Below are 17,081 nucleotides of genomic sequence, written 5' to 3' on the forward strand. Positions count from 1 at the left end.
AACATAGCACAGAACAAAAAAAAACAAAAAAAAAACACATGGGTAAGACAGGTGGCATGAAGCAGAATTACCATGAGTGATAAACAGTTATGTCCTTGGGCCAGTTCTTAGATAAGGAATGTTTTATTGTCCTGATTGGGGTCTCTGTTGTGATGACCCAGATTACAAGAGCCACCAGAATATCAAGGAATCACCTGCTATATTACAAAGCTAAAGAAGAAAATAACCGGGTACCTCTAGTAGTTACCTACAATCCAAATCTGGAGGCGCTAAGGGGAGCTGCACGGAAATTACAACCTTTACTGCAAAAAGATGCCCGATTACAATCCATTTTTCCAGACCCCCCACTACTGTGTTTTAGACAGCCCCCAAATCTAAGAAGCATCATTGTCAAGAGCTCCCTGTCCTCTCCAACAGCTGCAGGAACCTTTCCTTGCCATCAGAAAAAATGTAAAACCTGTCCATTTATAATGACCACGGACAAGATAAAGATCCCCAATTCACATCAGGATTACAAGACACCAGGTACTTTCAGCTGCGTCACCTCTAATGTGGTGTACTTAATTATTTGTACTAAATGTCCAACTGGGGGTCTGTATGTGGGGGAGACAGGGCAGAAACTGAGAACAAGGATGAACTCTCACCGCCATACAATAAGAGAAAAAAGAATGGATATACCTGTGGCAATACATTTTTGTCTCCCAAATCATAGCATTATGGACATGAAATTACTTGTATTGAAAGGTAACTTCAAAACACAGAAAGACAGGAGAGTCTGGGAATATAAACTGATGACGACCTTTGACTGTCTTAGTGGTGGAATGAATGTGTCGCATGGATTTATGTCTTTTTACATCAACTAAGGAACTTGCCCCTCAGACTATGAGGGGTCATCACAACAGAGACCCCAATCAGGACAATAAAACATTCCTTATCTAAGAACTGGCCCAACATTTATGGACGTAACTGTTTATCACTCATGGTAATTGTGCTTCATGCCACCTGTCTTATCCATGGTTTTGTTTTTTTTTGTTCTGTGCTATGTTGTGCATAAATATGTGATTCTTCAGAATTTGTATTAGTCTATGCCTGATGAAGAGACCTGAGTAGTCTCGAAAGCTTGCAATTTGTTACCATCTTTTCAGTTAGCCATTAAAAGGTATCAACCACTGAGGACTCTCAATTCTAAACATTTTTCAATCTGCTTTGTAATTTTGGTATCTGTCTGAAGTTTGTGTCAGACTGTATTACGGTACATTTTTGATATATGCCCTAATAAAAAGTACTTGATTAAAAAAAACAAAAACAAAAGGGTTCTAACAATTTTTAGGACTGACTGACCTTCACGTTTTAAAGTAATGATGGACTGTGATTTTTCTTTATTAAGTTGAGTTGTTATTGCCATATTCCGACTGAGAATAATTTTGCAATAGGGCAATTTCAGCACTGTATGAAATGGATTACCAAAACACAACTGATGGTCGCAAACACTTTCAGAAGGCTGATGATTGCACAAATGAACTCTTGATGAGGCATACCTGTTCATTACAGGTGATTACCTGATGAAGCTGCTTGAGAAAATGCCAAGGGGGTGTAAAGTTGTGACCCGAGTCAGATTCTAAGATTTAACACATTCTGGTTTGTTTCACTTGTGTACTTTTGTAGTTTTGCTGCCTTCAGTCTAAATTTACAATGTGGACTTTCCACAGAAAACCCCAAAACATCGCTATAACCCTATAACCAGTGTGTGGATACTCTCGCAAGCCCTTGCCTTGTGCATGTCTGGAATATCCTGTGGAAATGTAAAATATAATACATATATATATATATATATATATATATATATATATATATATATATATATATATATATATATATATACATACATACATACATACATACACTGTTCCAAATTATTATGCAAATTGGATTTAAGTGTCATAAAGGTTTAATTTTTTTGTTTTTCAAATAAACTCATGGATGGTATTGTGTCTCAGGGCTCAATGGATCACTGAAATCAATCTTAAACACATGTGATAATAAGTTTTCCAGGTGATTCTAATTAAGGGAAGACTACCGTACTTGATGTTCCACATTATTAAGCAGGACACAGGTTTCAAGCAATATGGGAAATAAAAAGGATCTCTCTGCTGCTGAAAAGCGTTAAATAGTGCAATGACTTGGTCAAGGGATGAAAACATTAGATATTTCATGAAAACTTAAGAGTGATCATCATACTGTGAGGAGATTTGTAACTGAAACAGAGCACAGACAGAGTTCATGCAGATAAAGGCATAATGAGGAAGGTTTCTGCCAGACAAATTCATTGGATTAAGAGAGCAGCTGCCAAAATACCATTACAAAGCAGCAGTTATTTTAAGCTGCTGGTGCCTCTGGAGTCCCTCGAACTTCAAGGTGTAGGATCCTTCAAAAGCTTGCGGTGGTGCATAAACCTACTATTCGGCCACTCCTAAACAGTGTTCACAAGCTGAAACGGTTGCAGTGGACCCAGACATACATGAAGACTAATTTCCAAACAGTCTTGTTTACTGATAAGTGTTGAGCAACCCTGGATGGTCCAGATGGATGGAGTAGTGGATGGTTGGTGTATGGCCACCATGTCCCAACAAGGCTGTGACGTCAGCAAGGAGGTGGAGGAGTCATGCTTTGGGCCGGAATCATGGGGAAACAGCTGGTAGGGCCCTTTAAGGTTCCTGAAGGTGTGAAAATGACCTCTGCAAAGTTTATAGAGTTTCTGACTGACAACTTTCTTCCGTGGTATAAAAAGCAGAAACGTGCCTTCAGGAGAAAAATCATCTTCATGCATGACAATGCGCCATCTCATGCTGCAAAGAATACCTCTGAGTCATTGGCTGCTATGAGCATAAAAGGAGATAAACTCATGGTGTGGCCACCATCTTCCCCTGACCACAACCCTATAGAGAACCTTTGGAGTATCATAAAGCAAAAGATCTATGAGGGTGGGAGGCAGTTCACATCAAAACAGCAGCTCTGGGAGGCTATTCTGACTTCATGCAAAGAAATACAAGCAGAAACTCTCCAAAAACTCACAAGTTCAATGGATGCAAGAATTGTGAAGGTGATATAAAAAAAGGGTTCCTATGGTAACATGTAACTTGGCCTGTTAGGATGTTTTGGAGTTCAATAGCTTTTTTGTTCCGTGAATGTGACCTCCTCATACTGCAAATTCAACAAATGAGCATTTTCAGTTCTTTAAAACATATCAAATGTTTAGAAATTCTACTGTGCCTAATAATTTGGAACAGTGCGTTTTATTCATTTTGGAGATTATACTGTTATCATTGGGAGGTTTCTTCAATAAAATTCGATGTATAATCTAACGGGTGATGACTTTTATTAGACTGACTGTCATTTGCACCAATCATTTAGGAAAATCCGAGAAAAATACCGTTTGCATAATAATTTGGAACATGGTGTATATATGATGGGAATTCTCTGTTAATTCTCTGTAAAATCTCAGGGATTGTTATTACGAAGGATATAAAGTGCATTCAGTCAAAAAAAGTTAAGCAGAAATTCACAACCGGTCACTCATCCTGCTCTTCTTATGTATTATAGACAGAGTCAATAAAAATGCCATAAATAGTAGAACAATCGGGAAGTTGTGGGTGACTTGCTGGTATTCTATCCAATAAAGGATAAATCGCAGGTCACCCACAACTTCCGAAATGTTTTACTCCTACATTGGTGTCGCCAACCTTTGTACCTGCAGCAGCCAAGATCTACCTATAAAACCTTTACAGTGTTGGGCCTCACACAACCACATCAGGCGAGCGGTGCCGCCTTTTACTTAACGCTGTGATTTGGATAACACCCTATTGCGCTTTACTTGTTCCCGCAGTAATTTCCTAATAAATAACAGAAGGTAAGGAATACCTGAGCTACGTAGACCAGTGAGTTCAGATGATCCACAGCCACGTCGTAGGGCACCCCTGTAATCAACTCGGGGTTCCTGGGCCAGACGGCATCCAGTTTGTACAGATGTTTTGGTGCAAGTCGTAGAAAATCAAAGACTGATTTAACCCGGACCTGTAGGAGATATAGTTGTAAGACTGAGTATCATATGCAGGACGCCATTACGGGTCTATAAACGTATTGAGGCTCTAGTACAACGGGAGGATGCAGGAATACCAGCGGTGGGCACTATACAGCAGTGGTCCCAACCTTATTTACCTGGAGAACCGCATTCAGCTCTGAGATAGGGTGGAAGGCCACATCCAGACCCACTGAAGACCCTGTAGTGACATACTGCTCCACTCCAAACAAGTAGTACCATGCTACCTCCAGATTACTTCATTTATCCCTAAACTCCCCAGACAAAAGTCACTGAACCAAGCTGCAAGAAGGGGGTAGCATGTATTTGTTTTGCAACTAGCCGTGCAGGCAAGCACACACAATAACAGGTCAGTGTACACAGGAACCTAGATTATCACAATTATTTCAAAGGGGTGGAAAAATGGTTCTTTCAATTGCTTATTCACCGCGGCGCGCTTCCTTATCGGGAGCGAGCAGTGTCAGTGACGTCATGACCTCACACGGAGATGCATGCAATGTATCGGATGGGGCAGGTATGTGGGGCCCGAACATCATTTTACACTGTTAGGATGTTAGAAGGGTTAAAAGTTTAGCAGCAATTTTTTCCTTTTTTTAAAGAAATTTACAAAACCTGTTTCTTTAGGGACCTATTCAGATATAAAAAAAGACTTTGGAGGAGCCTATAAATTGGAAATTCCCCAAAAGTAACACCATTTTAAAAACTGCACCCCTCAAATACTTCAAAATTGATGTTAGCAAAATGTTTACCCTTTGAGGTGCTTCACAGGAATTAATAAAAAGTGGAATGAAAAAAAAACAAACAAAAAAAAGTTTTACCTTGAAAATGTTGCTTTAGCCCCATTTTTTTAAAAAACAGAATAGCACGACAAAATGGACCCCAAAATGTGTTACCTGGTTTCTTCTGAGTGTGTCGATACCCCACATGTGGTCAGAAACCTCTGTTTGACAGATGGCAGGGCTTGGTACAGAAGGAGCACCATTTGAATTTTGGAACACAAATTTGGTTGAAATAGATTGCAGGCACCATGTCGCATTTGCAAAGCCCCTGAGGTACCAAAACAGCAGAACCCCCCCCCCCCCACAACTGACATCAATTTGGAAAACTATAGCCCTCAAGGGTTTTATCCATGGGTATAGTGAGGATTTGAACCCACGAATAAGACACAGAATTTGATAACATTAGATCGTCATATTGAAAATGTTAAATTTTGTTCACGAAAATGTTGTTTAAGCCCCAAATTTGTAATTTTCACAATAAGTAAAAGGAGAAAACAACCCCCAAAATTTGTTACCCAATTTCTCCCAAACATGATAATACCCCATATGTGGTCAAAAACTGCTGTTTGGGCACATGGCAGGGCTCGGAAAGGAAATAGCTATTTGTCTGGAATAGATTGTGAATGCCATGTTGCATTTGGAGAGCCCCTGTCATGCCAAAAACAGCAGAAACCCCCCACAAGTGACCTCATTTTAGTAACTAGGCCCCTCAAGGAATTCGTTTAGGGGTGTACTACCTACAGGTGATTCATGAAACTTTATAACATTTAGATGTGAGAACAACTAAATACTGTTTTAGCATCAAATTTATAATTTACACAAGGGGTAGTAAGAGAAAAAGGCCAGCATAATTTGTTTTGCAATTTATACGGAACGTGGCAATACCCCATTTGTAGTTCTACACTACTGTTTGAGCACACGGCAGAGATTGGATGGGAAGGAGTCCGACTTGGCTTTTAGGCTACCGATTCCATTTGAATAGATTGCGGGGTCCATTAGCAGAGACCCTGAGGTGCCAGAACAGCCGAAATCCCCCCAGGTGACCCCATATTGAACACTTCACCGCCTAAGGAATTCATCTGGGAGTGCAGTGAGTATTTTCAACCCACACAGGTACATCACAGAATTTTAAAACATTGGGACGTGGAAATAAAAATTACATTTTTACCACTAAAATGTCTCTTTTTTTATTAGCTGCAAATTTATCAGTTACACAAGGGTTAAAAGGTGAAACAGGACTCCAGTTTACTTAGCAATTTCTCGCTCAGAAGGAGGGGGGCATTTGGACTTGGGAGAATTCATTGGATTTTATGTTGGAGCAGTGTCGTTTTTCCACAGTATTTGTTCTGCCAGAAGAATGGGAACCCCCTAAATTTTTCAAGTGACAGATGACGGACCTGAGTGGGGGCTGATTTTGTCTGGGTTTCCATGTAAATCTCACAAAAATGTGATTCAGACAATACCCCAGACGGATCCTCTCACTATAATGAGACATATGGAGGAACTTCCGTTTAGTATCTGGTAGTATCCATCTTATCAGGCGTGGACAGACCTGTGATCGCCCACACTGGTGTGCTAAAAAGACTAAAATGATGGGACACTGCCAGAACACAGACCAGTCCAAAGTGACTCCATCTGTCTCATGTGAGTGGTTCCATAAGGGTTTTGCCTGAATCACAATTTTGGGACTTAACACGGAAACCTCGACGTAAGCGCTCAGCGTAGAGTGCAGGATAAATGTGAGCAGAGCCTTATTCCGATTTTTGGGATGTGGAATGAACAAATAGATAGCAGTACAAGAGTAGTTATTTTTATTTTTGCACGGGTTACAGTGTGGTATAAGTGACTAGACGGCTTTAGGATATGTAAACACGTTGCGGAATGGGGTGCAGAATTTTCTGCACAAAATCCGCATCTCCTGGCAGAATCCGCAGGTGCAGATTTGCCGCGCATTTTGTGCGGATTTCTATAATGGAAGGGTGCAGAAACGCTGCAGATCTGCACAAAAGTAGTGACATGCACTTCTTTTAAATCTGCAGCGTTTCCGCGCGGATTGTTCCGCACAGCTTTTTTTCACATTGATTTACATTATACTGTAAATCACAGTGCGGATCTGCAGCGTTTCTGCGCGGAAAAATTTGCTGCGTATCCGCACTAAATCCGCATCGTGTGCACATAGCCTTATTCTTCGGGTCGGTGCGATTACTGTTGTGAATTAGACTTTTTGGCTCCCTCTTGTGGTTACTAGTGATATTACTCTGGGAGTTTCTTCCCTCAGTTTGCACCCACCTGGGCCGTTAGTCCAGGGGTGTTGCTATATAAACTTCCTGGATCCTTAGTCCAGTGCCTGGCATCGTTGTAATCAGATCCTTTCTGTTTGCTCCTATCTGCTGGTCCCGGTTCGTGCTAAATTAAGCTAAGTCCCGCTTCTTTGTTTTTTGGGTTATTTGCTTGCTTTCATTTTTGTCCAGCTTGTACTAAATGTGATTCCTGACCTTGCTGGAAGCTCTAGGGGGCTGGTGTTCTCCCCCCGGGCCGTTAGACGGTTCGGGGGTTCTTGAATTTCCAGCGTGGATATTTTTGATAGGGTTTTTGCTGACCATATAAGTTATCTTACTATATTCTGCTATTAGCTAGTGGGCCTCTCTTTGCTAAATACCTAGCTCATTCTTACGTTTGTCTTTTCCTCTTACCTCACCGTTATTATTTGTTGGGGGCTTGTATCCAACTTTTGGGGTCTTTTCTCTGGAGGCAAGAAAGGTCTTTCTTTTCCCTTCTAGGGTTAGTTAGTTCTCCGGCTGGCGCGAGGCGTCTAGAATCAACGTAGGCACGTTCCCCGGCTGCTGTTATTTGTGGTGCTAGGATTAGATATATGGTCAGCCCAGTTACCACTGCCCTATGAGCTGGTTTTTGTGTTTGCAGGCTTAGTAAATATTTCTGAGACCCTCTGCCATTGGGGTCATAACAGATTACAGCGATACCAGATTTATATCTGGTTTTCATGTTTTGCTGCTGTCAAAAAGTAAAAAATGCCTTTTTATAAAAAAATATTTTTTCATCGCCATATTCTGAGAGCAGTAGCTATTTTTTTTCCGGATGAGCCATATTAGGACTTGCTTTTTGGAGGACGGCTTGTTATTTTAATGCGTAACTTTTTTTTTTTTTTACCGTAATTTTTTATGCCTTTTTTATTACTTCTTTTTACAGTGTTTGCCATATGGAATAAATAATGTGACAGTTTTATAGGTCAGGTCATTCCTGATGTGATAATACCATTTCTGTGTATTTTTTGTTTATATTTGTTTTAACACAAAGGCTGCGTTTTTAGTTGCAAATCTGGATTTCTTGATTTGTGCACAATTGTTTTTTTTTTTAAGAAAATTTTTTTTATTTCACTTTTATTTTACTTAGTCCTACAATGGGACATGTGTATTTTTTACTCTAATCGCTAGTCTCATGCACTGCAGCACCCAGGTATTGCAGTGCATGAGACCTGTCAGTGTCTCACTGACAGAGCGTGCTAGATGCTGCTTTTAGCTGGATCCTACAGGCCACCGTACCCTAAGCTGATTAGGTGACCTCAGGGTACCTTAGCAACTATCGGCTCCTGAGATTCCGATTGCGGGGGTCCGATGGTAACAAAGGGGGTCTTTTAACCCCCTTTTAATCACTTAGATAAGACTGTTGCAATTGACAGCAGTATTTAAGAGGTTAATCGGTCACAATCTGTTCCAAAACCGGTTGGAGGCAATACCGCAGGGTGTCAGCTGTCATATATACGGTAGTGATAAGCGAATATACTCGTTACTTGAGATTTCTCGAGCACGCTCGGGTGTCCTCCGAATATGTTTTTAGTGCTCGGAGATTTAGTTTTCTTGCCAAAGCTGAATGATTTACATTTCTTAGCCAGCATGAGTAGATGTGGGGGTTGCCTGGTTCCTAGAGAACCCCCACATGTACTTATGCTGGCTAACAGATGTAAATCATTCAGCTGTGGTGCTAAAAACTAATCTCCGAGCACTAAAAAATACTCGGTGGACACCCGAGCATGATCGGGAAATCTCTAGTAACGAGTATATTCGCTCATCACTAGTCATATACAGACAAGTTCTCAAATTACCACTGCAAGATTGGGCGTGCTATTACTGATATTAACTATAATGTATAACACCCAGAAAAAAAAAAAAAAAAAAAAAAGGCACACAAAATACGGTATACTGAAGATTCAGTGCAGGTTCTTGGTTACACAGAAAGGTCTTGTTATTACCATTACTGCACCATAAAGAGCGAGCCCTTCTACACAGCCCAAGGCATATTGAATAGGTCTGCATCAATATGATGACCTGGTCTCTGTACACTTTCTGCAGTGTCGTCAGCGTGCGTCGTGTGTACTGTATATGGGGGATTCACTACTGACAACCATCATTTTGTTTTAAGGGATCTGAAAATCATCAGTGACCTATGACCATTTGTGTTATCCATCATTTCTGGATGATTGGTTTCGCACACCGCTGCGGTAAGATACTATCATTACTTCTTGAATTTTGTCCCGCGCCCCCTTGTCCCATGTCTGCCTCCTTGCACCAATAGAAGATGTAGGGGGGCACTGTTGTGGATACTCTGAGGCTCCCACCCAATGATCTCTGCTGTGGGGTAGAGTTTATAGAGTTGTACCGCCGCCCGATTACTGTAGGGTTAGACCCCGAATACGGCACATCCCAGTAACTCACCTTATGCTTCCCATCATAGTGCAGTAAGGCATACAGGGCCAGGCTCACCAGGGCGGCAGATATGCAGATACTGGATTTTAACTTCATAGTGCGGATGTCTTGTGGCTATATTGACATGGCACAGACGCTTCCTCAGAACAATGCCTAAGCAATCACGCCTGGCATCACATCAACTGCAGCTCCCCGAAACAATGCCAGCATAAATTATACAGACATCTACAAGAAAAAGACGTTCTGTTAAAAAATGGGAACATACACGTATCACTTCAGCCACATCAGAACTTCCTGAACAAAGGGTAAAACCTCTAATAATATAGTATGTTGTGTACTTGGCTACAGCAATGACGTGCCATCAAAAACTGCTGCAGCCAATCACTGGTCGCAGCGGTACATAGCACAAGACAACAGGAAAACTCCATACAGTATTTGGTCAGTATTTTGCATCAGCGTTTGTAAACCAATATCAGGAGAGGAACTTACAGAGAAAAACTATGATTGAAAGATTGACTCCTGTTCTGTGTTTTTTGGAGACACTCCCATTTTTGGTATGGAAATACTGATGAAATACGGAACAAATACTGATGTGTGAATAAAGCCACGTTCACACGTTGAGTATTTGACATCAGCATTCATAAGCCAAAACCAGAAGTGGAACAGTCATAAAAGTATAATAGAAACACGTCACCACTTCTGTATTTATCACCCACTCCTGGTTTTGGCTTACAAATACTGATGTAAAATACTGACCAAATACTGCTGGTGTGACTGTGGCTTCAGGGAGAGCCTTGTCTCTTCCTTTATGCCTCCCTTGACTTGCCATTCGGAGATAATAGCCAGTCCGAGGTCCCTAATGAGGGCTTCAGGGTAGTCACTCAGACATTTATACCTCAAAAGGTGCAGTCCCCTCCGGAAACATTTTTTTTAAATAAATACTCCTCTTACAATGCCTCCTGGGTCACCCACCAGTCTCTTTACACCCTGTACAATAAATGTGGATACGTGACCACTGCAGCCATTCACTGTCATCAGTGGTCACCACTGCAACCAGTGATTGGCTGCAGTGGTCACAGCCAGGGACAGACACCCTATCTCATTTATATGTTACTGCATTTTGTTTTGCAGAATGCAACCAAACCAATCACTGTTGGCCTGCCCCTGTGTGGTGCACTTACATAGTACTGATCTAATAGTATGGGTATCACTAATAAGGTATGCTCACATCTGCGTATATAATGTAGCTGAGAAAAGTTAGAGTGTCATGCATTTTTTTCTTGCCTATCATCCATATGCAATGTGTTTTTAACATCAGCTTTTACATGGACTATCGTAACTCTCTACTAATCAGCCTCCCTCTTACCAAACTCTCCCCGCTCCAATCTGTCCTGAATGCTGCTGCCAGGATCATATTCCTCACCAACCATTACACTGATACCTCTACCTTGTGCCAGTCATTACACAGGTTACCCATCCACTCCAGAATTCAATATAAACTTATCACTCTCACCCACAAAGCACTACACGGTTCAGCACCACCATAAATCTCCTCCGTGGTCTCCGCCTACCACCCTACACATGCTCTCCGTTCTAATGACCTGAGGTTAACATCCTCAATAATCAGAAACTCCCACTCCCGGCTCTAAGACTTCTCAGGTGATGCGCCAATTCTTTGGAATGCACTACCCAGGATAATTCGATTAATCCCCAATCCACACAGTTTTAAGCATGGCCTGAAAACGCATTTCTTCATACTAGCTTACCGCCTCAATGCATTAACTTAACTATCCCTGTGTTGCCCGTTCAAAATTTTCACCATAACCAGGTTCCTCGCATCACGTTCTCACACACTTTATGCAGTTAATAGCCCTCTGTGTCTGTACTGCTAGGTACTTAGGCTGACAACCGGTTCATGCAGCTTTACATGATCACCTGATTCTTACACTATGGCTGGTCAGAATAATGAAAGCAATTGTTACCATCCATCTCTCGTGTGTCCCCCATTTCCTCATAGATTGTAAGCTTGCGAGCAGGGCCTACATTCCTCTTGGTATCTGTTTATGTGATTATTCTTATTCTATATTGGTTATTATACACTGCGAGCAGTGATGTCAGTAAGGTCACCGTAGTTCATCGGATATGAACCTTAGTGACGTCAGTGCTTGTCGCAGCAGCCAGAGTCACACTCTATGGTCAGTGCATGCCGGATGCTGTGGTGAGCGGTCACATCACTGGTGTTACCACTCTACACCGCATCTGGATTTTTGTGGGACATAGGATGGATTTACAGCGGGATCCTTTGGATTATTTGATTTGTTAAAGGTAAAAAATGAGTAAGAGGGTCAGGGACTGGTTTGTACAAATAAAGGTCTTTGCTCTACGTGTGTTTTTTTCTTTTTTTGGTTTAAAGGGCCACTGTCACCCCCTCCAGCCGTTATAAACTAAAAGAGCCACCTTGTGCAGCAGTAATGCTGCAGTCTAACAAGGTGGCTCTTTTAGTTTTTGATTAAGTTATTAGCTCAATAAAGCGTTTTAAAAATTGGCCACAAAGACCAGATATTGTACCAGGAGGCGGTCCGAATCGTCCTCTATCAATCTTCCAACTGCCGTCACTCTTCTCTTCAGGGGCGATGGTTGCCGCCCCCTTCGCGTTGTTGCTGCTTAAATCCGGCGCCTGCGCTGTGCGTGCCTGCCTGGGGCAGGCGCAAATAACAATGCCGGAAGGCGGGGGAGCGTCAGAGATGGAAGAGCGTCCGAGATGGGGGAGCGCCTGAACAGCGCAGTGCGCATGCCCAGGAATGCCAGCCCCGCACTGTGTTATTCATTATGCACAGTGCGGGGCTGGGGTTCCTGGGCATGCGCACTGAGCTTGTCAGACGCTCCCCCGGTCCCCCGCCTTCCAGCATTGCCGGAATATACAGGTTTCATTGCCGACGTTTTGAACAGCCACAAAGAACAACGCTGGAAGGCGGGTGACCGGGGGAGCATCTGACAAGCGCAGTGCGCATGCCCAGGAACCCCAGCCCCGCACTGTGCATAATGAATAACACAGTGCGGGGCGGGGATTCAGCAACAGGGTGCCCGCACAGGCTCAGTCAGGCACCCGGCATCTGAGCTGACTGACAATGAACACTGCGCAGGCCCCAGGCAGGCACGCACAGCGCAGGCGCCGGATTTAAGAAGCAACAACGCGAAGGGGGCGGCAACCATCGCCCCTGAAGAGAAGAGTGACGGCAGTTGGAAGATTGATAGAGGACGATTCGGACCGCCTCCCGGTACAATATCTGGTCTTTGTGGCCAATTTTTAAAACGCTTTATTGAGCTAATAACTTAATCAAAAACTAAAAGAGCCACCTTGTTAGACTGCAGCATTACTGCTGCACAAGGTGGCTCTTTTAGTTTATAACGGCTGGAGGGGGTGACAGTGGCCCACGGTGGCACCTCAGAGCTCCAGAGCACATTCAGGTATACTATTATATTACTACTTCGCACTCAGTCACTTTACTGTTTAGCTTGCTCATAACGGGCAGGGGGGTATACAGCTCCCCTACTTCCTATTTGCTCTCTATGCTTGGTTGCACACCTGCTGGTTTGTCTACTCTGTGAGCATGCACTTTGTATCTTTAATATATGCCTGGTTGTTGCTCTGTTCTTGCCTGTGGTGCCATCTACTATTGGTTGACCGTCTCACATCCCTATTATACGTTGTTGTACTCCTCTTGTTTTTAATTTTTCAATAAACTTTTGTATCTTATTGGTATTCATGGTGCTTTTTATTTGCATGAGTTCCCATTATCATTGGCACTTTACCTTTATTTTTGCACCATTCCTATTGTGGTTGTGGGTGCAGGCCTTGTTCATTTTGGTGTGTGTATGTGTGCGGTGCTGTGTGTGTGTGCGGTACTTTGTGAGCGTGTGTGTGGTGCGGCTTTACATGCGGGCAGTGTTAGCTGCACCCTGCGGCTAACGCTGCCCGCTATTAAAGAGAAATGGTATTCACGGCTCTCCACGCCCATAGGGGCGTGGGGAAGCGTGAATATTAATTTTGCTTTAGCAGCGGGGACAGGATCCTGTCTCCAGCTGCTGCTACTGGCACAGGGCAGGCCCCCTTAACTCAGGGGCCCTGTAGCCACTGGCTGGGGGGCCCTGGAGCAGTGGGGGCCCTAGGCAGCTGCTGGCCAGTATGCCAGCAGGTGTCAGTGCCTGGGCCCACCGGAGAATCCTCCGGATCTCCGGTGGGCCAGTCCGAGCCTGTATATAACTAACAAATAAAGTTGCACGCTGTAGCGCTATAGCATGCAAACATGAAATATAGAAAATCTGAACTGAATTATTGCGCTAGAAAATTAGAAAAATTGAGAATACTTAGAGCATAAACTGGCCAATTCATGTGTATCCAGCAGCCACGATAAGGCGATTCTTGTTGTTGGGACTTATCCTGGGGGGAACCTCTAATGGGCTCTGTGGCGGTATTAGTTAGAGCAGGATCCTACCTTCCCATATAAATGTAGGCTAACAGCCCATGAGAGGATTCACATTAGGTAGGTTCCCAGCAACGGGAATCGCCTTATTGTGGCTGCCGGGTACACATGAATTGGCCAATTTATACTCAAAGCAGGGCTGTGGAGTCGGAGTCGGAGTTAGTTTTGGTTGGAGTCGGAGTCGGTAGAAATGTACCGACTCCAGCTTTAAAAAAATGTATTAATATTTCATAATTGAACTTTCATATGAATTTTAAAAATGTTACTCAAATATATATGTTCTATCAAACTATGAACAACAGTGATAAGCAGTTCTGCTCGAGATAGAGACATTTCTTACTTCTTGTGTGTCACTGTTCTCCACTGCCCTTATCTAATCTTATACTTGGTTAACCTCATGCTGCCCCAACCCCCCTACTTACAATGTATGAAACTGAAAGTGAAAATGTGTTGCAAATTCTTAGTAGTAAAGCTCCTCCTCTAGACTAGATGTTTACTAGGTGTGCGTCTTCCAAGCATCTCACAGCTGCTACTCAGAAGAGGAAGACTGTAAGAAGTATTATCCTTTCAACAAACTTTGCATCAGTTAACTGTGAGTTCATGAGAAATAACAGTATTACGGACCACTATATCAGTTGTACCACCTGGCAATAATTTTGTACAATTGTTTTTAGGAAAAACAATTGTCATTTGGATTGTGAATGCAGAATTAAAAACCTGAGAATGTCAAAGAAGCGTCACATTAAATCAGCTGTATTTGAACATTTCACCATCACTCAAGATAGAAAACATTATGTCTGTCAGTGTATAACAAATGATCCAGACGAAAACAAATGCTGTGAAGCCAAGATCAGTGCATATTCAGGCAAAGATAAAAATGCTCCTACCAGAGCTTCTAATCTAAAGAGACATTTACAGCGCTTTCATCCAGAAGTACTGAAAGCAGTGGATGAGAAAGACTGCATCCAAACCAATGAACCAGTGCCCAGCTCTTCCAGCCAAACAAAGGAGCAGAGAACTTTGCAGCCATCAGTTGCAAGATATTTTGTCAGTGACAAAGTTACTGTGACAATGACAGTAGATACATTTAAAAAACAGATCATAGAGCTTGTTGTAAAGGATAGTGTGCCTATTATTTTCACGACCAGCTTTTATGTGTCTAAATGGGGAAATGGCCCGCAACCTTGGTGTTTCTCTGGAGAGAGAGAGTATTAGAAAATTAGTAATCGAAGAAGATTTTAAACAAAAGGAAGAACTTAAAAAAACTCTCAAGGGACGCTTTCTGTTTCTTAAAATGGATGCCTGCTCACATCACAGAGTGAACTATTTTGCCATCAATGTCCGATTTGTTTGTGACAAAAATGAAATAGTTACCAAGACATTGGCAGTAAAAGACACCAAAGCTCATCACACCAGTGAGTTTCTCCAGGTCTTGGTGGAAAAGGTTCTGCAAGACTATGAACTTAAAAAAGAGCAAGTTCTTTCTGTCGTAACTGACAATGCTTCAAATATGATAAGTACTATTAAGCTAATGAATGAGAGTAATGATGGTGACTAGGGTTGAGCGACTTTCATTTTTTTAAGATCGAGTCGGGTTTTGTGAAACCCGACTTAGTCCAGAGTCGAGTCGAGTGAAGTCGGCCGATTATCGCTAAAAGTCGGGGATCGACCGAAACACGAAACCCAATGCAAGTCAATGGGGAAGCATAGCCGGCAGTGAGTGGAGGCCAGGAAAACACCTACAGTGCCCATTTTAATGCCAAAAACATCCATTCTTGTTTTCTGAAGCTTGTCAATCTAAACTAACTTTATAATAATAGTTGGGCACTGGAAATTGGGGGTGATTTGGCAAAAGTTGTGGGGGGTAGGGCTGGTTCAAGGTTTTAGTGGGCACAGGAAACATGGACTACGTCACGGCGGTGGAGCAGTGAGAGGTAAGTATGTCAAGTTTGCAAGTGCTGTGATCCTAAGCAAGCAGGGGGGCCCACTCGTTGGCATTGGCACTGGCACAGGGCCCCTCAAAGTACAGCGGTGTGTTTGCACGGCGGGGGCGCCTCCCACCAGCAGCGACACTTTTGCGTACTCTGAGGGGCCCTGTGCCAGTGACGTCGCCAACGAGTATGCCCCCCCCACCTGATGAAGGAACCTGTACTTTCATCTGCACCTTCCTCTTTGTCCCTGTGTAAGGTGGTATAACATGCGGGAAGGGGAACCTGACTTTCAGCAGGGTCAGATTCTGGCTGTGTAGAGTGCAAGGGGAATGTAGTGGTCTAGGTCAATGTACCAGCAGACTCATGTAGCAGTGGCTGGGCAGTGGGCAGGATGAGGAGGAAACAGATATAGGGCCAAAGAATAAAGTAGGCTAAATGCAGTTCAAAATTGGTAACAGGACTAAACAGGCGGCATTGCTTTGTTGAGTGGAGTAGCAAACCCAGGAGCAGCAGACACTGTTTTAAGGGCCCAAACACACTAATAGGCCAAATGCAGTTTAATATCTGATACTATAGGCCGAAAGCCATAAGGTTGAAGCTCAGCTTTTTTTAGTTGAGGACAAACACCAGGGAGGAGCAAACAGAGCTATTAGGCCCCATCCAGCAATTTAAAAAAAAAAAAAAAAGAGCCAGAAGGTGGAAACTCAGCTTTGTTCAGTGGAGGACAACACCAGGCAGGGGCAGACACCGTTAGTAGGCCCTAACCACCAATTTTTAAAAACACAGCACTTAATGAGAGCCAGAAGGTTGAAGCTCAGCTTTATTCAGTTGAGGGCAACACCAGGGAGGGGCAGACACCGTTAGTAGGCCCTAACCACCATTTTGTTTTTTAAAAAACACTTAATGAGAGCCAGAAGGTTGAAGCTCAGCTGTATTCAGTTGAGGACAACACCAGGGAGGGGCAGACACCGTTAGTAGGCCGTAACCAAAGTTGAAGGCCAAATGCAGTTTAATATCTGATACTATAGGCCGAAAGCCACAAGGTTGAAGCACAGCTTTATTCAGTTGAG

At 43.0% G+C, this 17,081-nt stretch overlaps 1 protein-coding gene across 2 annotated transcripts in view; it reads right to left on the reverse strand.

The window, feature by feature from the left end:
• NHLRC3 (NHL repeat containing 3) overlaps positions 1 to 17,081 on the reverse strand; it is a 54,176-nt gene that overhangs the window by 26,040 nt on the left and 11,055 nt on the right. For both annotated transcript variants that reach the window (XM_077298177.1, XM_077298178.1), the window contains exons 2-3: positions 9,606 to 9,821; positions 3,919 to 4,071 (exon numbers count right to left, since the gene is read on the reverse strand). In XM_077298177.1, coding sequence (XP_077154292.1) covers positions 3,919 to 4,071; positions 9,606 to 9,692 — 240 coding nt within the window. In that variant the 5' untranslated portion in view covers positions 9,693 to 9,821. The remainder of the gene's footprint in view (positions 1 to 3,918; positions 4,072 to 9,605; positions 9,822 to 17,081) is intronic.

The sequence above is a fragment of the Ranitomeya variabilis genome, chromosome 3 (assembly GCF_051348905.1).
Source record: "Ranitomeya variabilis isolate aRanVar5 chromosome 3, aRanVar5.hap1, whole genome shotgun sequence".
NCBI lineage: Eukaryota > Metazoa > Chordata > Amphibia > Anura > Dendrobatidae > Ranitomeya > Ranitomeya variabilis.